Source organism: Teleopsis dalmanni, chromosome 2 (assembly GCF_002237135.1).
Source record: "Teleopsis dalmanni isolate 2A chromosome 2, ASM223713v2, whole genome shotgun sequence".
NCBI lineage: Eukaryota > Metazoa > Arthropoda > Insecta > Diptera > Diopsidae > Teleopsis > Teleopsis dalmanni.
Window position 1 is genome coordinate 17,729,807 of NC_051847.1, and position 24,605 is coordinate 17,754,411.

A 24,605-nucleotide genomic window follows, 5' to 3' on the forward strand; every position below is an offset into this window, starting at 1 on the left:
TTACCTGGTTTTCATTTTTATGCATACATATAAACAAATTTTAAATAATATACATAATTGTAAATATGTAAATATTTCACTAAGTGCGTTCATATAACCGTATACGTAAACGCATAAAATTATACAATTGATTAATTGTATATATAAAAAGTAGCATAGTTATAAGATCACCAATGTGTTCCGAGTTATTTAAGACCTAGTATTGTCATGACAGAGCACATTTTGTTTTCACTTGTCATCTGTTGGCAAGTTCTGATCGCTTTTATTTGTTTATTTCTTTTAAGTTACAGTAGACTGAATCAGCTCGTAATAGACAATTTTCTTCCAATCTCACTAAACACTCAACATAGCCTTGCTTGTCGCCAATCTAGGCATGGAAGTCGTTTGTCACCGGGCTTTGACCACGACCACGATTGAACATACTTACATTTAATCCATTTTTCATTGTCCATAAATGATTCCAAACTGTAATGTGATTGATGTTTAGTGATTCCTTTAGCTTCTGACAGCATGCGTGTTGGGCTTGCTTCTGCAGTTCTAAAAATATCATCGACATTTTTACTTGGGTGGCGATTAAAAGTGAGCTCCATTTTGGAAGTGGTCTAAGCCACTTGTCAAGTAATTCTCCTTTATAGTTGATATCTGAAAATAAGCTTATATACCAAATGAAATTCAAATTGGTGTTTAATATGACATTTATGCTTAATTGAAATAAAAAATTTTTTTTTTGTAATTGTTAAAAGCTATCACTCCGTCAACATACCATATCTATTGTTAAAAATTTATTTCCTCAAGCAATTTTTAATGTTTTTGCCTATTTATAATAAACACTTTAACTTTTTGATCTGTTATCAGATCAAGTTTCATTAATATTTATATTTTACCTTACAAAACATATTTTGGTACATTTTGTTATATATATGCTTCCAAATAAGATGTCCATATATCCTCTAAAACTGTCTAGTATCCTTAAAATTAGCGGTAAAGTTGCCTTCTTTTATTGTTTTTGAAGCTGATTGCCAACATGCCAGAGAAGATAATTGTTATACCCTACAAAGAAAATTGTTCATTATTACTATATATACATACACATTATTTTAAAATATTTTACCACCAAACCCACTAAAATCCAGTCACTAATAGTTTCTATTTCCGAACTATTTGCATAGGCTTCGCTAACAACTTGTATGCATCCAGTAGAATAGAGTAAAGTTGGAGCGGTTGAGTTTCCTCCAATATAACAGGCGGGAGGTAGTGGTAAGCCACTTTGTATATAATCATTGGGACCATTTTTGCCACAACAATTGTACTAATAAATAAAATGAATAAATATATATTAAACGTATAAAGATTTTTTCTTTTAAATTGTAGTTATAGAAGTTTTATAAACCAAGTAATTATAAAGAAAGTGGAAGCATTTTTACATCAATAAATTTTTAAATATATGTTAATTTCAGAATTTTTTCCTATTCTTGATAATAAAGAAAACCTCACCGTAATTTTAAATCATGATATAGAGGATTTCAGATTCAATTATAGCGCAAAGTTAAGAATCCAGTCCACACATATATATTTAGAAAGTGTTTATTGATATTTTGAACTTGCAGACTCTGGATTCATATGTCTATATCATTTTTCTCAAAAATTGTTTCTCATCAGACTATATTATTATAGCTCTCCGGCTTTAAACAACTCACCTTTATCTCATATTGTGTCATTGTGCTATTGTTGATAAGTTGTTGATTCCAGACATAAGTTATGGTTTCATTCGCAAGCTTGTTAAAGTCGACCGGTTGTAAAAATATGGCACATATCTGTGCCGCCATCAATAGGAACATGATAATAGTATACTGAAAGTAATCAGTTATATTTTTATAGTCACATTTTAGAATATTATTGCCATAAATAATTGCATACTTACACACCAAGTCATTCGGTCAGACTGACGAACTGCACCCCAGCACCCAAATATTGTAGTTAGGAATAGCAGCGACCCAACAGTGATACCTATAATGCAAGGCACTTTTATGGCATTACTATCATTCCAAGCTACAATAGCATATGCATTCGCTGAGAGCATCATGGCACCGAACATCTAACGGAGTAAGTTAAAAAATAATTATTAATTAGAAGGGATTTCTGAAACAATAACTATAACATATTTTGATGATTAAAGTATTATATCCTGAAATTATACGATTTTTGCAGTTAGTACTATAGAATCAAGTTACGATTAAAGAAGTTCAAATCTTTACCAACTATAAGATCACTTTGTTGATAACTATTTTACGTCACTAAATAAGTTTGGTTATTGTGTGGGACTGCTAGGTTATATATCATACCTTACATATGCATATTTCACTGATTGTTAATATGGGTTCTTAAGGTATGGATAAGTGTTTGAGGAATGGATTGTAAATCTGGCTTTCCATTTAAGCTACAGAGTACGGTTTAACAAGCTGATTCTGAAAGTTGAGGTATTATTAGGATTGCCAATAGCCTAAATTTATTTAGCTTAATTTAACAGATTGTGTTCAGAAAGTGATTCCTACTACTATCTTTTGCAACAAAAATAATACTAAAAGCCTGGATTAGCACAATAGATCTTATACGTTGTAGTGTATCATTGTACCTTCCAATATAAGTATTTCTGAAAGTTAGCAAAGAGGTGATAAAGAGAAGAAAGTATGAGAAAGTAAAAATATCTTTAAGATGCTAGTTACGGTAGTTATTGTGTTGGAACTTAAGATGTAAAATAAGTTCTGACTTTAATTCACACTATACTTTTTGAGGATTTGTAGAAAATGAAAAAAAAACGATATTTATTGAGATATTTCATTTGAAGTTTCATAGCAAGTTGGCACAGTAACAGAAATAACGAAATATAAATTTAATGCTAAAGTATCGCTGTGTACCTGCATTGCAGTAAGAGACCTAATTTGAATTCTTTATCGATTTCGAGGTATCGATTTCGAGGTATCGATGGCGAGTGATATAAATTTTGACGCTTTTGATAGTTCATTGAATAGTCATTCATGCCAAAAAATTCGTTCTCTCGAAAGTTAGAAAAACATTTCAACACTTCTTAAATAACGAGGTCTGGTAAATGATGACATTTTACTACGGGAGCCTCTGAATTAATGACCATGGGTAGCGAGGATAGCACCTCAAAGATGAATATTTCATAAAAATACTCTTAAAAACATAGAATCTCATATTCGATTGTGTAGTAGCAAAATGCCGGCTATGCGCTACTTGGACGAATGAGGAAGCCGCCTCCAAAACCAATTAACTCATATAAACATTAATATAACTATAATGTCGAAATATTCAAAGAATATTAAATGTTCTTATCAAAAAAATAATATGTTAATTAACTTATATCTTTGTCAGGTATATAATATAAATACATAATGATTAATGAAGGGCTTAGAATTAATCTTTTACTAGGTGACGAGTCGTTCTCACTGCAATTTGTTAATGCATATAACGCTCTCATATCGGCTCGAAATCAATGTGACACATTGTTAAGTAGCACTTGTTTTATTACGGCATTATTTATTTATATACATATATAATTTGAATTATATTTACTAAAATTAATTAAATTGCACAAAATTTTTATCAGCTCGACATTTCAATAATTTTTATGAAATTATCTCACGAGGCACTTACACAGCAGAGAATATTCAAAATAAATGAAATGAACTTCAGCGTGTACGTAGAGCAAACCATTTTGACTTAGCAAACTTTGTAGTAATTAATTTAATTAATTAATTAATTATAATTAATGTGAGCAATTTTTTGTATTATAAAATATTGATTATTTCGAAGTTTTTCGAAGTTTTACGTAATTATTTTTCATTAGATACGCGTTCGAAATAGTGAAGCCACAACCGAAAGTTGGTAACTGATTGTTGTCATTTGCGCCCTAATGTTAGACAGTCCCGCCTAGCTTAAGTCAAATTCTGTGGGTTATCATATCGCACTGATAAGGCTACTACTCAGCGAGGTCTTAGCGCTCATTAATTATTGTTGCAACATATGTAAACAAAGCGCTATGCGAATCAGTGTACTTCTGAATGTTCTATTATTAACAAACAAAAAGAGAAAAATATTTGTTTAATCAAAATAAACATAAAACACAACCACAAAAAAAAAAAAATGCCGAAAAGGTGAACTGTTTCCATATCAACATTGTTTTGATTATTAGAAGAAGATGAAATTTGGATATTTGCAAAAAATTTTGATAACATTTCCAGAGATTTGTCTAGAGTCACATTTGAGTGGCGCTAATAATTTAAGAGGTTCTCAATATCAATAATAATGAGTCAAAATATTTAAGTACTTATGGTAGAAGTTTTCAACAATGTCGTTAACTTGATTTCTGATTTCCAAAAATCTGAGATGGAAAGCTATTTATGGAGACATATATAGACATACGAGCAGACAGGTGCTTATACTTATAAGTTGTGACTGATATATATTTTCAGGTCACATTTCCATCGTTTTCTTCAAAATATATGATAAGTTAGTGAAGCAAAGTTTTTGGAAATCCAAAGTGGAGCAGTGTTTTAAGGAACATGGATAATCCATATTGAAAAAATATTTTTCGTTGTTGATTTTTAATTGCTATGTGCAATTCAATTCGATTCAATTCAATTTAATTTGACAAGAAAATATGGCAATATCAGTTCAGCTACGGATATAAGCTAAGGTCTAAAAGAGTCTTATCATTTAGTAATTATGGGGTTCAGCACACAGAAATAGTCTTTCATTTCATTAAGAATTTACTAGAAGAAATGTTTAATAAGCACTTGACAAAAAAAAAAGAACATGGCCATGCCTTATAATTTAAGATATAAGCATAGACTCCTAGTTTCATCACTAAGCCAATGTGGTGTTCAGCACACGGAAATAGTCTGTAATTTCATACAGAATTTATAATAAATTAAGCCCAATAAGCAGTTCATGCAATATTATATCGACCCATATCTCTAAACGATAATCGCCTAGTTGTTGTTATATACTTGTAATTTATTATATTGAAAAGTAACCGGAGTTTTTTTGCAATATATCTGGCAACACTATTCCAATTATTTGCAAACAAACAAAAGTTTGAAACGTGATACTTTCGAACATATTTTCTATAAAAATAGAATAGTAATACTCGTAATACTCGCTCGTATAACCTCAGATCTGCATACCTCCCCGAGGAGCCTGTAATTATTCTGAGATTTGATAACGCGGTGTTGGTAGTCTGTCAGTTTTCGCAAATAATTTTAGGGGTCTAGCCTTTATGTATTTTTTAATGGGATCAATCTTGAGGTCCCTGAGGATGTCATTCGTCCTAATGTACCATGGTACAACATTGTAATATATTAAATATTATGTTATTTATTTATATGTTATATATGTTTGTAAATAATTATATATATATATATATAAACGGAGTAGGTTTTTTTTTTAAATTATATACAAAAAAAAACAAATTTCTTACCTTTCGTAATTTAAGTTACTGCTTTCCTATTATTTATTTTTTTTTATTTATTATGCTGTATTACAATGTATTATAACATTATCGGACTGTTTGGGGTATTACCGTTTAAAATGAGAAGTAAAAAGCGAACTCAATTTATTCGTAAAAATGAGGTACTACAAATGTTTAAGAACTTCTCTGATAGTAATAAATATAATTTTTGCGGTAAGTTAGATTCATAAGACTATAAGACTATTCATAAGACTGTACTCATAAGACTATTTCACAGTAAGAATGTAGCTATATCTTCTGCTAACAAATCAAACCATATTAATTGCAATCATTAATTCTAAGTAGTTCACTTATAAAAATTACTTATATTTTTCATGGGTCCAGTAATTTAAGACTGAATATATGTTTGTCAATTATGGAAATTTATTCGCAAAGTCAGTGCTCAAAAAAAAAAAATGCATTTCAGATTTTCTGAAATTATCTGCATTATCTTCTGTAAAGTGATTTCATCCATAGTCTAAAAAACTCCAGTGTTCACCCATCAGCTACCGTTTAGCAGTTGTTTAGTTTAGTTTATGGAATAGTGATGGACCAGACAAAACTACTTTAAAAATTAAAAATCACCATCAATTGCACCCATTATATATCGATATTAAAGGAATTGGTCTCTGAATAAACCGATTGACTGGCCACTAATATTGTATGATCTGACAGCATTAAATTATTTCTTGTGAAGGTAATTGAAATAATTTATCTATATTGTGAAATATTTTTCCAAGAGCCACAGTGTTGGCTATATAGTCCAACTCGGTTTTTTGCAACTCTACCCTATAACAAAATAAAAATAGATTCCTATAATTACTTTTTATGTTTAAAGCTAACTACTAGTAGAATATATCTGTAATCTGCAATTCAACATTAGATGTGATAGGAACTCATACCATATTTTTATGAATGTTTTTTGTTTTTAGATTATTGCAGTGATCTACATTATTTGTAATGCCATAGTCATCAATCACTTAAAATCGGAAGAAAGGCATTCTCTCATACTTTACATTGTATTGACTGTGTTGTGCGTGGCGTTTGTAATGTTTCTATATGGCATACTGGGACCATTATTAGAAAACACTTGTTTGACATGGACTGTAAGTAATTAAATTATCTCTACAAAGTTCTCCAAACTAGCAAATTGATTATGGTGTTATATTATAAGTTGAATTTAGTTAACTTGGTCAACATCAATAGAATGCATTGTCATTTATAAATGACTTTTATTTCGTTGTAGTATACGGGAAATATGATAGCGATCTTAGTGTGTACTTGTCTCTTCTGGTTTGTGTTTGTAATCAATTTGGATGAAAACAAATATTGCAAAAATCAGCTCTATCAAGAATGGAAACGAGAGTTGAGATGTGAAGATAGTATGTTTTATTATCAAACCCGTGTAAGTTCTATTACCTTCTATTACCTTCCATTAAAGAGAATAATAATTTTTCTCGTATGAAATTGTAGTTAAATTGTTGTGGAGTTCTAGGTCCCGAAGATTACACGGCAGAAAAAAAAAGTATTCCTGCAAGCTGTTATTATAATTATAATACGATAAATGAAACATTTTTATTTGAGACTGGCTGCTTAGAGGAACTTACCAATCATTTTAAATCAATACAGTCCCGATATGGATGGATCATGTTTTTCTCGGTTATAATTGAAGTAAGTATAAAATAAACTGTAGTTTTAAAAGCGAAATCAAAACAAATATTTATTTTATTTGTTTTTTCAGCTTATTTGTATTATCATAGGTGTACTATTGGCACGGCATTACCAACGCTATTATAGACCAGTGCAAAATACTCCACGCTAAATGCATATTTATATATATATATTGTGAAATATTTAATGAAAATAATTTTTTTATAAAAAAAGTGTTTTTAAATGTTTTTGATAACTTATTGGAGTGTTGTGAATGGTGTCATTTATGCCATAATTTTTCAAAAATCTTTACTTATGGCAATTATATTTTTTATTAGCTATATTTATAATAAAAAGTTGAAAGTTATTCTATACGTGTTTTCTTAATCGTTGTTAAATCGAGTTATTCGAAAATAGTGACATGCCTTCACTCAGACATATCACTCGAGATATCATGTTAGTTCAACCATACAACATGTCGGTTTTCATATCTTCTTAACCACATGACCTACAATTTTTTAATGCAATTACCAGGACAATTTAACTAGTATGTGGTTATAACATATTTTTCTGAGTGTAGATCTATACCTAGTATCAATATAGTAGCTGGTGTTATAACTGAAGTCAAAAGTATAAAATAAGTGCTTGTATTTTTTTTGCAGATTCCAAGGTCTTGCAAGACTTAGGGTTACAATTCATGACAAATACTTTTTTCCATATAAACGACTATTAGAAACTGATTCCGAAAACCTTACAAAATTCTCAAAGAATATTAATTGGCCGTAATGATGTCGTTAGCTCATCTAGGAGCTAACTAGCTAAGATCAAATATCTACGAACTGAGAAGAACCGCAGTACGGAAACTTTACATAGGAATAACTAAATCGACAGAAGAGAGAAAAATGTAATAATAAAAGCTTTAAAACAATACAATGGTCCCATAAAAGGTTTATTTGTAGCCTCGCTAACGAACTTTTGTGTTAAAAAGGAAGGGCTTACAAAAATGTTGGTTACAATAACACGGATCTGTTATCTGACCCATATTCCTTATTGGAATATGGGATAAAATAGTTTATCATTCACTATTATTTTAAAATTCTGAACAATGTTATAAAATAGATTATATATCTGATTTCATTCCACACTTTTAATCATTAATTGAAACCATTTGTCTAAACTAACTAAGTAGCTGGGGGAGATAACTGAGAGTCCCTATTGATATAGTTTTGTATTATGATGTGTTTAGAGTTAGGGGTATGAGCTCTAAAGCCCATCTATACCAATATCTTTTGTAAATTTATGGAAAATTAATATTTTTATTTTTATTTCCCTCCCTCCCACAGTAGAGGGTGGGAGGGCCTCTACCTAAGAGTTCTGAACAACTTAACCAATATAAAACTTTTCTTTTCTGGGTCTGTTCAGTTGCGTGTAGAAGCCTGAAGTGTTGCAAATGAAGTGTACAGAAACACACGTCAAGCCAAAAATAAATCAATCAGTGACTTTCCATATGCAAAAAACCCTTTTTGTCTGACACACACTGGTTCGCGTAGAAACCAAACCTATTGCATATAAAATATTAAAAGGAAAAAATATTAAAAAATAAAAAAGCAATAACAAAATTATATTAAATCCTTGTAAACAAGGAATTCGTATGTTATTTCATTAGAAGTCTTTTTTGTTTTCCGCAAATTGCGCTTTTATGTTAACAGCAAAATGAGTTTTCAGTTTTATTTCAGGCAAGGATCCAACACGTTAACGCGGAAAATTACCTCGAAACTCTTATGAATCGCGTTCAGACGTAAGTTAAACGGAGTTTAATCGAAAGTTGTGCTTTTCATTATTTTTTTCTCACATAAATTCGTCCTATGCGTGTGGGTCCTGTGTATCCTGTGAGGAAGTGCGAATCTGTTTTGTGGTTAATTTATTGTGTGTGATCTGAAAAAACCGCTCTTATAATTTTATTTATTAAGCGTGCTAAGTTTTATTAATTTATTTTTGAACAAATCATTGTTTTTCATTTTAAAATTTTTTTAAATTTATTATAATTTAATTAAAAAATATTAAAAGTCCGAATATATTGTTTACACAGTGTTTTGTTAATGTTATAGTTATCTACCAATAGCTAAAAATATGTATTATATTTTTAAATATATTTCAAGAATTATTATGTACCAAAATAGAGTTAATATGATAAAATTAATAATTTAATTACATTTGTAATTAAATTTGTAATTGAATTTCTCAAGAACCCGATTACATGTCAAAAGCCTCTCAGTTCCACTATGTTTTAGCAACTAAGTCATTATCTCTTTGTCCCCTAAGTTTAAGCAACGTTTTAGTTTTGTGATCAAGTATAAGCGGCTTTAACAAATCATTTTTTCCAGAGTCGGTTAATATAGTGTAAAATTTCTGAGATGTGGGTAGATTGAAATCATTAAGTAGGTAACTATATAAAACTGTTGGCAATAGGATGTTATAATATATGGATAAATTAAAATTTTTTATAATAAATAGAAAATGAATATTTTGGTTAACATGTTATCAATTTTATTATTAATATTTTAGTAGTTCCACCATCGTCATACTATTGATGGGTATACCTTGTATTCTTAACTAAGTAGTGATTTCTAACAGAAACTTAAATAGAATTTTAATAGGTCGACTAAATCCAAGGCTACGAAATCCTCAAAGTCTGCTTTAAAATTAACACTTAATCGGTACTCAATCGCTTCTTTCATAGCCTCATATGGAAAGCTTCCACAATACATTAGCCTTTATTAAGACTGCCTAATAAAGTCGACGATGTACCAGTTAAAAAATGACTTCAAAGGAAAGACGTTGGCAGATTGATATTTCGTACTTGTTAAATTTAGAAGAGTGTCTATTCTGGTTATATATCATATAAAACTTATATGATGTCATTTCTCATTTGTTATTAAATGAAAATCTTACATATTGCAGGAAAATATTAATACAAGTATTTCCGGGAAGTAAAATATATGTATAAATGGGACTTTATCTAAATATGTGACTCATGGATGTAGTCGTTACGTGAACCAATAAAGGTCAATTTCTTCCTTATTTGCTCGATATTCGCTCGAATTGTTATAAACTAATTAAATTTCTGCATAATACTAAGTTAGTTAACAATATATATTTTATCACTATAAGTCAATATAAGATATTTAGGTCTATGTTTCATTTTTGAATATGTGCATTTGCTGAAGAAAAGCAAGCATTTTATAAACGCTGAAGCTATCCAATGGACTTGTATTGATATCCCAAAGAGTGTTCCGCTCGACGATTGCAAGACTCATTTGACTTGCTTTTGATAATATATAAGAATTATCTTTATTTACATATCAATATTACTTGTCAAATAATTTAAGTTCCTGTTAAGTATAATAAATTTTATATATATTTTTTTTTTAATTATCCTTGCAAAAAGTTGAAATGGGTGGAGTGACAAAATTTACAGAAGCAACAAATGCTATAACTTTCCTCAACGAACAAATTTTAAACTTTCATTTTGTTTTACTTAAACTAAAACTTTCATCATGAAAAAGTAATCAAATAAGTAAAAGTTACAACCTCATTTCACCATACAAAGCATACAAAGCAAATGCAATGCATTCAGAGGATATTCAAGTGCCTCCACGTCGATGAATTTGCACTATCAATGCAATGTTAAGAACTTCCGATGCAAATCAATAAAAGTGAAATTGCATATACGAGTATAAAATAATAAATAAAAATATGCAAAATATAATTGGTAAGCAAATATTCAATAACTTATGACCCAAGAATCCGCCTACAATATGTGGAAGACTCTGCATGGAGCACCTAATGGAGGTGAATGAATGAGCGAATGAGTGAATGCATTTAAGACTTTGTATGGAAAATGATTTATGGCTGGCAACACGCAAACTGCAAACTTTTCCAAAGACTCGTAAATGAAAAATCTAACAAAGGTGCCATGCATGATGTGGTATGGTGTATCCTCGCTCACTAGTTGTCTTATCCTTGTCGTCATATGTTCAACACGATTTCAGCCCATTTAACTCATCAAACTTAACTACTAGCGTTCAGTGCAGGAACGGTGCCTCAGCACGGAAAAAGTTTGTTACACAAAGTTTTGTTAATTTTTCTAATTCATGTATGAGCTTTAAAGCTGCTGAGGGCTTATTTTGAGCAGGAATCCTTTTTGTTTCCGTTTTTATGGCACTGCACATGATAATTACCAGAACACATTGCTTACGATGTGTTCGTTGTATGTTCGCGTCGATGGTATTCAGATACATTGCAAAATTTTGATTTTCAGTTGCGAATCAATTCTGTTTCATATGTGGACGTAGGAAATTTTTACTGAAGACTTCGGTTTGACATTATTTTAAGTGTTACTAAAACAAGCATAGAACAGCAATATGGCCAGTTGGACTGCAATGAAAACACGGTGCGTATGAGTTACCACTGTTCTCAAGTGATTGTGGTTAGTGCAGAGTGTTTATGTGTCAAAAATTATAATGTGTAGTTGATAACATTATTAATATTGAATTTGTAATAATAAATCAATCCGGAAATTATTATAAGAAGTCGAAAAAAATGTGTACATTTGATAATATTAATAATGAACTGGTTTGTTCGTTAACCATCGGTTAACTATAGATTATGAATCATTAATTCAAAACACATGTCCTATTCGATGTGATAAGTATGAGTTACAAGCTGAAGTTACAAGAATATATTCAAATTCATAGTACTTAGCTTTATTACCTATTGACATAATCAATAGTTTAATTAGATTAATTTAATGTTTAATGGTAATAATTAGAAAAACATTACGTTAAAAATTATATATATAATTCCATTTTAATTTTTACCTAAAAGTCTTTGTATTACTTTATTGAATGATGTAGAGTGATAAAATTAATAAAAATATGAATAATTTTTCAGTCTTAGTGGAATTACATTGACATAAATTTTATGATTATTTGTATATATAGTTCAATAATCAAAATAAAATAATGGATTTGTGGATTTCCAACCAACTTGATTGTTAAAGCAAAATTGTAATAATTTATATGACTCTTAAGGTTAATTTTTTTGTCAAATGTGACTCGTCTTATGACGAAAAGAAAATTTGAAGGGTTCGAACAGTAATGAAGAAACAACAACAACGATGTTTCGAGTTTTGCCAAGTACTCATCAACAGTGATCTTATGAAATATTCAAATATTTATTTAATTAGTTTATAGTCCATAATTCCATATAATTCCATAAATCCATATAATTTGACATTAGTTAGTTGAAAATTTTAAGGGAGTTTCTGTTTGTTTAGTAATATTTCAGTTATAATATATCAGACAAAAGATTAAATTCATAATGGATATATTAAATAATTTATACATTATATGTATTTTATAAATCTCTTACGTATTCAATTAATAAAAACAAGGATTTTATACTATGATGTACAGTCGTAATGAGAATTAAGGTGACAACGCAATGATGTTGCTACAGTTTAAAAGGGCATTTCTTCTTCTAAAAAAATTCGGTGAAGACAATTCTATTTTGAACAGAAAAGAGACTTTATATAAAACTGTGATATATGAGACAGATATTTGAGAAAGAAAGTTAATTTGAACTGCAGATTTTTGCAAGTGGAAAAGGAATTCAATAAACCATTCTTCTGCTTTTTCTGATTTGCATCTGATTTGTTTTTGAGAAGAATCCCTAATCAAATGGCGTACCTGTCAATGAGGTAGGATTCTAACAGTGTAGCGATTTTGGTAGGCATTATGTGGTGGGCGAGAGTAACTAATCTGTATGTATGTCATTCGCCATGTATGGACGAAAGATATTTCCTCCTTTTAAGGTGTGCTGTACAGTTTAATTGATGATAAAAGGATTCCTACAACTTAAATGTTTGATGTACTAGTAACACCTGCGTCACTTTTAACAAATTCGTCTGCTTTTCAGTGACTAGTAGCTTTCCTATGATCACTTGAGTGTATTGACATATCGTTGAGAGCTATTTGACTTTCTGATACAAGCTTAGATAGTATTGTGAATACATCAGCAAGGAATATAGTGGTCGTTTGGCTGCCATTGAAAATGTAAATTAAATTGAGATTAATTATAAAATTATTAATGTTTCATTTAAGAAACATTACTGCACTGCATTAATTTGAAGGATAGTCATAGGTTGAGTTCCTTGGAAATACATGATTTTTTAAGACATCTTTGAATTTGTCTTACAGACCTTATAGATAATAGTAGCTGGAGGTTGAGAAGACCTCCAATTTCTTGAAAGGGTTGCAGAGTAGATAATTTATTATATATACAACGCTGTATTATATTATCGCATTGTTTTTGCTTTTTCCAGCATTACTGCTTCTGTACGTACTACAAATCGCATAAATGCTCTACTGACGGAGTCAATGTTTGGAAGGCGTAAAGCATTATTGAAAGCCTCACAAAATGAAGGTGAAAATGATGGCGATATTGAAAATGAGAAACCAAAAAATAATTGGGAATTCTTTCGAAATAATTTTAGCATGGAACGTGCATATAAACTTATTGAAACAACAATTGAAGAACGCATGACTTGGGACCGATTAAGTCGATCCTATGATTCATGGCGTTCATTGCAATTAATCGAGTCTTTAGCAGCTGATATTAGAAATAAAATAAAAAAATTGAATTATCGAAGGTAACAGAAGATTTAGTTTAATCAATTTTTTTAAAAAAATATTAATATTTTCTTTATAGGTACCGCATAATATGTGTTGTTTCGCTTGTAGAGAAACAAAATCAAGGAGTCAATATGCGTATGCGGTATTTAATGGACGAAAAGCTGGATAATTATACGAATTATGTTTATGAGCGTCCAACATACTTTATTGTTGTTACTCTATTTTTAGTTTATAAAGATTAAAGTTTGAATATAACATTGTTTATGAGAATTTTTTATTTAATAATTTTGTTAGTTAAATATCACATCAATATCATATCACATCGCTGCCCTATGCCACATCAAAACTATACCATTAATAACAGCTAATCTTTTTAATTATTTCTCAAGCTAGCAAATAATATGCATAGTTTCCATATAATGTTGGATATCAGTTGACTTAACTTTCAAGTTAGGTATCAACTTATGATTTTACGGATTTACCTTTAAAATGTTAATCAATACTATTGGATTGATATTAATTTTTATATCCTTTAATGTAGAACAATTTTTGTTTTGGCAATAAATATAAACTGGAAAGTAAATTTTTTCCTTATGTATATTTTATTTGTAAGAAATATAATTGTTTTTCGAAAATATATGTGTAATACCATAATTTTCTACTATAGTTCGAATTTTGTCAATTTTCCTGGCGTTGATGTCGTGCTCTACGCGCAACTCGATCTCCCTTCCTTTCATAGACCAGTGCCAATGCCGCTGCAACTATCAAACAAAGTGCCTTCAAAAGATGTTTAATTTATAATCTGTAGTTGAGTTATTTATTAAGTATTTAACACATACTTCAATTATGAAAGCTAACAAACAAAAAATCGCAAGTGATTTCATAGTGCGCTTGTAATAGTTAACAACATCATTCAAACAATCATCATTCAACACATTAGCCTGATTTTCGTGATTAAAATGATCATAACAACTTTGAGAAATTGCTTCTTGATCCTCCAAGAAATTTGGTTCGCCAGCATATCCACAACATTTGTTCTATAATTTTATATATTTATATATTACGAGCATTGTTGCTGTTTTTATTTAATAATAAAAATTTTAAACCCACCATAATTTGATACGCGAATAGATTGTCTTCACACTTCAATAATCGCTTCCATACATAACTTATCTGTTGAAAGCAGTATCTCTTTTCATCCAAATTCATTACAAAGGCAAACCAGGTAACAGCGGTCACTAGTATTATCGTTACCATATTTACAACATACTGTAAAGATAGTATAGTATATAGGTCAGTTTCTAAGTAAAGATTATTAGAAAATATATGAATCATGCAACAAAAGTTTAACTGATAATCTATTAAAAAATCAATTCCTTCATTCGATATAAATTTTAAAATGAAAATTATATATATTGAATACGGTTTTCGATACTATCCACACAAAATATATGTTTTGTACTATATATATAAGCAAGAACTATGTAAATTTCCTTATTTTGTTACTTACAGTCCAAGTTAAGCAACTACTTCGGCGCCATGGACCCAAAATTCCAAATATCGACACAATAAAACCGAAAATAAAGACGATTAGCATTACATGTAATATATGATGGCTTCTGTCTTCATCCTTCAAGTCATAAATAAAGATGGTATTCATAATGATACAAATTATTGCAATGATCTAATAAAAATAGATTTAGTGAGTATATTTTTTATTTATTGCAAATAAACTACAATTTAATAACTTAATTAACTTATTTATAATATAATTTAGATTATAGTGATTCTTTGTGATACTCTAGTTACGTCTGTTCAAAAAGTAGTGAGCCATTCAAAATTACATATACCATAACTAACGGAATTTTTTGTGTATTGATTGCACTGCCGGTAACGTGTGTGTTAACTATTATGCTATTACAATGCTTGATTTCATTATAATGTCATACCTTAGCTCAGATCAAGCAATTTTTACAAATGCTTAAGATATGACAACAAAATGTGTGACAGCAAAGTATGTTCCTAAAATGTGTCACCTTATCAATAGTTCGTATTTAAAACGATATCATGATATAGTTACTCTCTACTTCAGACATGGCACTACTGACTTTTTTAGTTCCCAAACTCAAAAAGATGTTTTTAACAATAGATGAGATTAATATACATTCGCAGAGCGAGCTCAAGCTCATAAGTAAAAATGAGTTCCAGAGTTCTTCTCAATCTATCAATTACGACGGCTTAAGTACATTATGTCAAAATAAGTAATATCGCACGTTGGTTATATATATTAAATATATATTTGTAATATATAATATATAATATATATATTTGTTATATATATTTGCAATTATATTTCAATAAACAAGTATTGCACTTAAACTTAATAAACTTAAATGTGTACTTTAGTTTTGAGGTCTTGTGATATTAGTATCAATTGTGTGAAGCCAAAGTGAATGCTTTGACTATATTTATTTGAAGAATATATATAAATCGTATCTATGCAAATTTTTACAATTGATGCTGTAAGTTAATAAAACTTAATTTATAAAAATCTTAAGTGATTAAGTGACCTGTGGGCAGACAATACAGTTGTTTTAGATGCTGATATACCATATATCCTTTATTAGTGCCCTAATCACCCATTAGCGTTAACATTCACTGAGTTCGAACCCTTGTATTTGAGACACTTTTCAAATACTACTGATGATGCATATTTGTTAGTATCCAAAACAACCGTTTGATTAATACAAAAGTTTTATTTAATGCCATCAATTTTGACAGAGTTTCATTAGATTTATAATTTTATTACTATGTTGAAGCTAGTTGAGTCAGTACACTTAAGCACTTTTACTCTCTCTTAACTGCTAGATTTATTCATAACCTTTCCCTACGCTTTGACTGGATTATTATTTATCTCTTCATCAGATTAAGCCATACCTTACCCCAGATCTGCATACCTCCCCGAGGAGCCTGTAACCATTCTAAGATTCGATAACGTGATGTTGGCAAGTATCATTTTGTTATAAAATATTAGATATAATATATAAACTGGACTCACCGCAAAGATGCTGTTAATTACTATTAGAAAAATTCTAAAAATTTTGTAATAATTCATTTTTTGACATCAATTTGTAGTCCTCGTTGTCATCTTTTTTTGTCGCCTCCTCTGTACTTACGAGAAAAATAAAATATAAAAGTAAAAAACGACATTTTAAGAAAATTAAGCAAATCATTGACTATAATATTAAATAAGAAACTAAAAAAAATTATAATTACATATTCGTACTTTTAAAAGGAAGTTTACTATGTTTTCATCTACTATGAAATATTTATCGTATGTATGTATGATAAAATATATATTCGCTATAGGCCAGATTTTTTTAATAATTTTTATTCAGATATATAGAGATTCAAGTTTGAAGGTTGCTTAAGGTTGGATCTGTTTACCAGATGGACTTCCCAGCTGTATGTTTTGTTTCGTTTTTGAACTAAGAAATTATAACACGAATTTAAATTAATTACTCAGTTTTATTAAATAGTTGTTGGGTTTTAGTGCATATTTAATTAATATATAATCATGATTAACAATTTTAAATTATTACAATTTTAATATTATTAAATATATAATTCTACCTTTAGATTGATGAGTGGAACTTACACAGTTGATGTGTGAAAAAAGCTGAAATTTTAAAAGCACATAAAGCTTTTGATGGCTCTGCTTTGTAACTAAAAGCTTTCTCAAAAGCAGGACACGAACCATTTTATTAGAACCTAATAGATGCTTTATAGAAAATTATACTTTTGTCTTTCTTGCACGAGTCGCTTATCCTTCACTTGAGAAATATTTTGTATAAATGATTTTGCTTCTGAATCGGTTAGATATTTTCTAGATAAAAATTTATTTTTCTTGAAATTCTTATAGTATGTTCCCATTACCTTTATTGAAGTTGATTAACAGTATAAAGGTTTTTAGTCTGTTTAGTCAAATCAAACTTAGTTAAGAATAAATCAAACTTAGGTAAGTATAAATCGAGGGAAATTATATCAAAAATGTAGAATGCAATATTGCAAAATTTATTTCCCAAAAGGGAAATGATCGAAATTTGACATATTTAATACATGAAACAAGAGGTAAGAGTTTTTTAAAGTGTTGATTTTTTATAAATAAATATTATACACATATATTTTTCGATTTTCTTCGTTTTCTATAATGAGTTAAATAACTTCTGTTAACAAGATAAAACCAAATATTAACTACTAACAATTGAAATCAAGACAAATGAAAGCTTTCCTAGAACTTTCACAGAACTTACTGACTTTTAAAAGCTTTTTCGCACGCATAAATCAAATTAGACCAAGGGAAACGATTTAATGTTAAAATGATTAATATAAATTGATTTAGCTATAGTGGGAACATGGTATTAGGTATAGACTTTTAAACAAAAGTATATTATTATTTTTTATTTATTTAGTTTCAGAAGCGGAGATCTATCATTGTGGTCTTACTGGAAAATATTATCTCAAACTCTGGAGTAAAAGTTTAAGTTGAGCCTAGGTTATCTTATAATAACATGGTAACGTTGACCGTTTAAAATGTTCAGAAGAAAGAAACACTCCTTACAATAATTTGAATCATGAACTTTAAAACTGAGATGAATCTGCTAATTATTATATCTAATTTACTTATCCTTTGACTCTGATTTATTAGTACTAATGTTTATTGATTACGATGTGACTCTATTAAATTAATTTGCTTTTCAGTGTTTACTGATCTATCGTATGATGAATGCTGTTGTAGAACTACAAATTAGATCCGTTAGATTGTTAATTCACAGCAGTTGTATGATAACATATATTAGTTCGTTAGTTAGTACGTCTAACAAATTCTTCTGCTGACTAATAAAATTTTCTAATGCATAAAAATCTACTAGCTAAATACTTGTAAAACCGACTATTGTTTTTTCATAACAAAAACAAAAAAAGGGACAACCAACCAGGGACAATGGAATAGCTAACCACGTCCCTCTTAAAAGAGCGGAAGTCGTTCAACTTAATGTCGTGTTCGTCATCGTTGTTGTGTATTTTCGACCGCGTTGGTGATTTTACGATTATTGAAGCAATTATTAAGGCAATTGCAACATGTTAAGTGCTGCCAGTGCGCCAGTTGGTTTTAAGCTGTTTTAGCCCATTTAGTATTTGGCTTAAATAACAACAGAACTGAGTGCGGAGTATCATAGGAAAGCACTTGCAATACGAAGTTCTCTTGTCGAGGATATTTGGAAAGACAGTGAAATTATAATTCCAACACCAACTTTAATGTTATTTTTATTACTCTTTACTAGCACTAAGCAATGGACCAGTCATTTGTAGTGTTTTTTTATAAAAAAATTTATGTGTAGTACTTTTTCTATTAATTTCTGGTAGCACAGTTACTTAATTATAGTTTATATTGTCTTTCAGTATTTATTAGATTATAATTGTCAGTGTTGATGCTTTGCAGAACAGATTTTTTAAGTACTATATCTTTCTGCTATGTATGATAAACTGCAAAGCTGATTAATTAATTAATATTTTTAATTATTTTAATTTATTTGTTTAATTAAAACACAGCTTGTGCATTTGCTATTGAGGATATCACAACAAATTAACAAAACTCAGAAATCGAACAACGCAATTTGAGTGCGCCATGGGTTCAGTGTCTTCAGTCTGTGACTTTGCATAGGGTTTAGCTTATCTAGTACTTGCACTTCAATATTTATAGACGGACAATTCAATTATTGTATATTTCCAAAAAAATACTGTTGATGGCTATTTAGGAATAGCCGATCAGCAATTTGGCAATATTCGATCTCTTGATTTAAATTTAATATTTGTATGCATAATTTCTTCAACAAATATATTACACTCTATTATAATTTGATTATCTATTTAAAATAGATTTTTAGGTAGAATAGAATAAATAAAAATTAAAGTTTTTAATAACAGATTTCAAAAAAATACTGTTAATGGCTATTTAGGAATAGCCGATCAGCAATTTGGCAATATTCGATCTCTTGATTTACATTTAATATTTGTATGCATAATTTCTTCAACAAATGTGTTACACTCTATTATAATTTGATTATCTATTTAAAATAGATTTTAAGGTAGAATAGACTTTTTAGAATAAATAAAAATTAAAGATTTTAATAACAGATTTTGGTAATTAATGCATCCTTTGCATAGAAATGATGCTATACTTATCTCCGTGTCACTATAGCCATCATAAGATCTTAACATGAATGCATTACGAAATAGCTAAGTATTCATGTTTATTAGATCTGTTATCATAATTTTTCAGACCGATCCGCAGATGTTTGTAATTGGAACTGCTTTTTATAATTTATGTTAGGTATTACAAATTTAACTGATTTCAAGAACCGACATGCGGTCAGATGTTGTGCACTCGTTTTGTGCTCTGTCAGAAAACTGACGATATGTATTTCATTTATTACCATAATACTAACACGTGTATTATAAGTTTGAAGTCAAAAACCTTAGAATCTATTATATAGCATTTTAAATAGCCTTTTTGCATAAGTTCAATCAATAGGCGGATTTAAGAGGCGGAATAAAAACTGGTAAGAAGAAGAAAACTAATGGCAAACTGACCTTAATGGCTTAATTACTGAGAATTTTATTTTGGTTCTATCCTTTTTAATTACTATTATTAAAGTTATCAATACTCGCTTTTAAATTCGAAAAGTAGAAAAGTACAAAAGGTCGTCATACTACGTTTTAAATTAAGAAGTTCAACAAAAATTTCAGTCAAGAGCAATCGGTCAAGAAATGAACAATTCGAGTAAGAGAGCTCTCGCCTTTCGTTTGCAGTGGAATTTATGGAAGATATTGGGTGCCAGCAGTGACGGCGCCAAATGGAAGTATCTCTATTGGTTATACTGTTTGTTTCTGAATACAATTTTTACTATTTATTTTCCACTTCATCTTATCTTGGCAATTTCCGAAACACAAAATCTTAAGGAACTTCTAGAGCTGATCACGGTTTGGGTTACTACTGTTGCCTGTTCGATGAAATTCTTCGCATTGATAATGAATTTTAAAAAAGTATATTTAATAAGGAAAACCTTTTCAATTCTAGACAATAGTGTTCACGATACTGATGAGTTAAAAGAACTAGACAAAACCAATCGAAGAGCTCGCATTGTCGAAGGAGTTTTTATAAGTGTTTTCACTTTGACAGTCTTAACTGCCTCCATAACAGCATTTGGTAGTAAAACACCGAAACTGCTCTATATGGGTTGGTTTCCATTTAATTGGCGTAACTCTCGTTTTTTGTGTAACATTGGAAATGCCTATCAGATTATTGCAATTATCTACTACATAAGTATTAATTTTGCAAATGATACCTTTGTGGCGACTGCACTTTGTATTCTCCATGGACATATAAAAATTTTGGGTAAACGCATATCAAAAATTGGCGAAAAGGATAAAAGCCAAAATTATAATGAAGAGCAATTAAAATTCTGCATTGAGATTCAGAAAGTACTTTATTTGTGAGTATGTATATTGGATTATGACATTTGTTTACTAAAAGTCACTCTTAAAATTTCAGACTCTGCGATCGAATTCAACTCGTAGTATCTTTGACGATGCTGGTGCAATTTACGGTTAATGCTACTAACATTTGCTTGAATCTGGCAATTATGTTATATTTCTCAACGGATAACATAAACCGAATATTTTACTTCTTTTATTTATTTGCTGTGTCCTTGCAAACATTTCCTGCCTGCTACTATGGTAGCAAAGTAGAGCACGGCTTCGAGCAGCTTCGCCATGCAGCTTTCCAAAGCGAGTGGATACAACAGAACCGAAATTATAAGACATGTATGATTATTTTCACAGAACGTGTACTCAAAAAAAGAACCTTAATTGCTGGAAGGCTACTACCTATACATTTAGACACTTTCTTCTCAATATGCAAAGGAGCCTATTCAATGCTTGCTATGATTATTAAGTTGAAGAAATGAGGCGTATTCCTAACAACTATTACCTGGTACAAAACGAATGCCTTTAAATGCCAATATTTAAAAAATTCGACTTATTCTCATTTATTTAATTTTGTAAGCTCAAGTACTGTCAATTTTTAATTTAGTTTAATTTAGAAACAAGGGTTTTTGTTTTTGATATATTTATTTATATTAAAATAGTATTGGCATAAAAATTTAAATGATGTAATTTCTGTTTAACAAAATAAATGATAAAAAATGCATCCATTGATTTCATAAGGTTTTGAAGTTCTATTTCCATTTTTAATCAAACTTTTTGTCATTATAACAATTAAAAATGACTAATGTGACCGAATGTACATGACATACATACGTATGTTTGACATACAAACATACAAAAAAAATTATAATTTTCCATCTTCAAAGTGGTTCTGCCCACGTTGAGTTGATCCAATCCGTAATGTAAATACAGATACAGAACTAATGTATGGTCTTAAACTCATTCCGCGAATTGTTCTGAACACCCAAGAGTTTTGGTGCAATTAATTTCAACAATGCCACTAAACCGGTTAAAATATACGTGTATAGCTACTAGCAAAAGTTTTTATTGATTTATTAGAAACATTAATAGTACCACAATTTATATTGGTTAAATTCTTCTTCCGTTACTTTCTGCGTTGACCAGTGCTTCCACAACTAATTTTTGCCATCTGACTCGATCCGATGCCAAGTTTTTCCTATCCTGGTGAAGTAGTTGGCATGTTTTGTTTGCTTTGAGTGTATATACTTCGCAGTCATACATCAAGATTGGTCTAATTAGGCATTTATACTTACGGAGTTTTATTATCTTGATAAGATTTTATATTTAAATATTTTATATATACGTAGTATGTCTTATTAGATAGGTTATATCATATATTATAATATTTCTAATTTATATATATGTTTGTAGTTTTTTAAGCAGAAATATAAGCGTAGACAGCTCAGAAACATAAGAACTCCTGCTATTCTGAAGTAATTGGAAAAAGTCTTAGTCTGATTCTTACTTATCTAATTAAGATAAGTCCATCAGATTATAAATTTTCATTAAATAATAGATTTAACTCACACTATAACTATTGAATCTGACTAGATAGCTAGATTGGTCGACATTACAAAACTGATTTGTCATGTCATGCTAACAAATCCTTAATAAAACTCATCGTTAAAAATACTGTGATTAGTATAATAAACGTAATACCCGTATATTTTTTTTGCCATATAATTTTGATATTTGTTTACACATAAATAAACATTTTTCACAGCATTTTATTGAACAGTAAAAATTAGATTAAATGATCATTACCATTAAATCATGCACTTGATTTAAAGATGACGAAAGGTACATTACATTAACTTTGGATTTCAAGACTTTCTACTCTTTAGCTATTTCTGAAGTTATATTCTAAACGGTGGTCCTCCAGATAGAGAGAGATACGGTAGTGAGTATTACGGTAGTGAGTATTTAATCGCAAGATTTGTAGGTAAGGCAGACATTTCGTTTCTTTAATTTTTGGACTTTTTGTTCTCTAATTTTATACGCGATCGGAAGCATAGCCAGATCAATGCAAGTGAGCACGATTCAACTTTTAAATAATATAGTTGTTAATGCAATGTCACGCATTACTAATAAAATTTTAGTGACACCATGTCTCTCTTTTTTGGTTTGTGTACATGTATATATATATCCAAGAGAATCTACTAGCTCATGAGATGAACAGAAGAGGTTCCATAATGTACATAAATAAGAGCGATACTTCAAAGTTTAGTATGTATGAACTGTTTTGAAAGAATACTAATGTACCATTGCGACAATGATTAATTTATAGACTAATCGCGTAGACTGTGAGGTCACTACGAACGTATGGGTAAGATTAGATAGAAGAAAAACTAAAGATATTTTGGGTTTCAAAAAACTTGTAGTTCATGTGTTAATTGGATAACTAACATGGTATTGTGCCATTGCATCAATATTTTAACGTTGGTGTATTCCGAAAAACCGAATGGGCAGGAGCTGATAAACAGTCATGGTGCAAACAGATGATGTAGACAGCAAACGTTTTCCGCCTGCTACTATTGTAGCAAAATATAAAACGGACGGTAAATGAAAAGGACGTGGAAGCTATTAATCACTTTCTATATCTTAGATTAGGACTGCAAACGAGACCATTTCTGCACAGACCGGGCATAGAAAACGAAATTAGATTTATTGGATCTTCTTAACATCTGGACCAAATATTTTAACAATGGTAGTATAATGAGTCATTTTGGATGGAAATAACAATGATGTAGTTTGCCACCTACCGGCAAATTTAAAGACGTCACAATGGGATTTAGTTGTCTCCGAGTGAAAATGTTGCTATATGTATCAACAAAAGCCCTTTCAACTTAATCTTGCGGTGTAATACTTAATCCTTAATTAACTTTTCTCTTTAAATGATCTTTCAAATCAGTTTATGATAGAAATCAATTATTTTTTAAGTCATGGAATAAATGGATTATTGTTTTGTGTATTTTTTTTTATAATATTTGGCACAGAGATCAGTGTCAGCACTGCAAACCTATTAAAATAGAGTTGTTCATATCAACAAGTAAGCGCATTTTAAATTAAATATTTTATTTCAATTTTTGATTAGAGCAGTACTTACTATATGTGACTTATTTTTTTATAGTGACTGAGACTTA

At 29.6% G+C, this 24,605-nt stretch overlaps 5 protein-coding genes across 6 annotated transcripts; 3 read left to right on the plus strand and 2 right to left on the minus strand.

The window, feature by feature from the left end:
• Window positions 1–955: 955 nt before the first annotated feature.
• Window positions 956–3,885, minus strand: LOC119684444 (protein late bloomer-like). The gene is made up of 5 exons (XM_038098486.1): window positions 3,676–3,885; window positions 1,922–2,095; window positions 1,698–1,850; window positions 1,112–1,309; window positions 956–1,050 (listed from the first exon to the last, which is right to left on the minus strand). Exons 1-5 carry the CDS (start codon window positions 3,733–3,735, stop codon window positions 976–978), a joined length of 660 nt encoding a protein of 219 aa, XP_037954414.1. The 5' UTR covers window positions 3,736–3,885; the 3' UTR covers window positions 956–975.
• Window positions 3,886–5,531: 1,646 nt separating this feature from the next.
• On the plus strand, window positions 5,532–7,449 carry LOC119684445 (protein late bloomer-like). Of its 2 annotated transcripts, none has more exons than XM_038098487.1 (5): window positions 5,532–5,652; window positions 6,463–6,636; window positions 6,777–6,935; window positions 7,004–7,201; window positions 7,272–7,449. In XM_038098487.1, exons 1-5 carry the CDS (start codon window positions 5,566–5,568, stop codon window positions 7,350–7,352), a joined length of 699 nt encoding a protein of 232 aa, XP_037954415.1. In that variant the 5' UTR covers window positions 5,532–5,565; the 3' UTR covers window positions 7,353–7,449. The 2 variants fall into 2 exon arrangements, with proteins under 2 accessions (XP_037954415.1, XP_037954416.1); XM_038098488.1 differs by having other exon boundaries at window positions 5,532–5,704; window positions 7,272–7,448.
• A 4,071-nt stretch (window positions 7,450–11,520) lies between these two features.
• LOC119684446 (dynein light chain Tctex-type protein 2B-like) lies at window positions 11,521–14,117 on the plus strand. Its single transcript, XM_038098489.1, has 3 exons — window positions 11,521–11,633; window positions 13,566–13,892; window positions 13,952–14,117. Exons 1-3 carry the CDS (start codon window positions 11,605–11,607, stop codon window positions 14,115–14,117), a joined length of 522 nt encoding a protein of 173 aa, XP_037954417.1. The 5' UTR covers window positions 11,521–11,604.
• A 337-nt stretch (window positions 14,118–14,454) lies between these two features.
• Window positions 14,455–17,112, minus strand: LOC119684447. Its single transcript, XM_038098490.1, has 5 exons — window positions 16,934–17,112; window positions 15,386–15,559; window positions 14,986–15,144; window positions 14,715–14,912; window positions 14,455–14,652 (listed from the first exon to the last, which is right to left on the minus strand). Exons 1-5 carry the CDS (start codon window positions 16,988–16,990, stop codon window positions 14,554–14,556), a joined length of 687 nt encoding a protein of 228 aa, XP_037954418.1. The 5' UTR covers window positions 16,991–17,112; the 3' UTR covers window positions 14,455–14,553.
• A 3,591-nt stretch (window positions 17,113–20,703) lies between these two features.
• On the plus strand, window positions 20,704–21,902 carry LOC119674021 (odorant receptor 59a-like). The gene is made up of 3 exons (XM_038085142.1): window positions 20,704–20,716; window positions 21,014–21,428; window positions 21,488–21,902. The coding sequence occupies exons 1-3, from the start codon at window positions 20,704–20,706 to the stop codon at window positions 21,900–21,902; spliced, it is 843 nt and encodes a 280-aa protein (XP_037941070.1).
• Window positions 21,903–24,605: the final 2,703 nt, after the last annotated feature.

Coding starts and splice junctions, on each gene's coding strand:
- LOC119684446 (XM_038098489.1), top strand. CDS start 11,605: ATGGCCAGTTGGACTGCAATGAAAACACG. Junction 11,634..13,565: donor TGGACTGCAATGAAAACACG/GTGCGTATGAGT, acceptor TGCTTTTTCCAG/CATTACTGCTTCTGTACGTA. Junction 13,893..13,951: donor AAAAAATTGAATTATCGAAG/GTAACAGAAGAT, acceptor TTTTCTTTATAG/GTACCGCATAATATGTGTTG.
- LOC119684447 (XM_038098490.1), bottom strand. CDS start 16,990: ATGAATTATTACAAAATTTTTAGAATTTTTCTAATAGTAATTAACAGC. Junction 15,145..15,385: donor GTAGTTGCTTAACTTGGACT/GTAAGTAACAAA, acceptor CTATCTTTACAG/TATGTTGTAAATATGGTAAC. Junction 14,913..14,985: donor TATTCGCGTATCAAATTATG/GTGGGTTTAAAA, acceptor ATAAAATTATAG/AACAAATGTTGTGGATATGC.
- LOC119684445 (XM_038098487.1), top strand. CDS start 5,566: ATGTATTATAACATTATCGGACTGTTTGGGGTATTACCGTTTAAAATG. Junction 5,653..6,462: donor AATTTATTCGTAAAAATGAG/GTACTACAAATG, acceptor TTTTGTTTTTAG/ATTATTGCAGTGATCTACAT. Junction 6,936..7,003: donor TGTTTTATTATCAAACCCGT/GTAAGTTCTATT, acceptor ATGAAATTGTAG/TTAAATTGTTGTGGAGTTCT.
- LOC119684444 (XM_038098486.1), bottom strand. CDS start 3,735: ATGGTTTGCTCTACGTACACGCTGAAGTTCATTTCATTTATTTTGAAT. Junction 2,096..3,675: donor TTTTGAATATTCTCTGCTGT/GTAAGTGCCTCG, acceptor TTACTCCGTTAG/ATGTTCGGTGCCATGATGCT. Junction 1,851..1,921: donor CTGACCGAATGACTTGGTGT/GTAAGTATGCAA, acceptor GATTACTTTCAG/TATACTATTATCATGTTCCT.
- LOC119674021 (XM_038085142.1), top strand. Junction 21,429..21,487: donor ATTCAGAAAGTACTTTATTT/GTGAGTATGTAT, acceptor TTAAAATTTCAG/ACTCTGCGATCGAATTCAAC.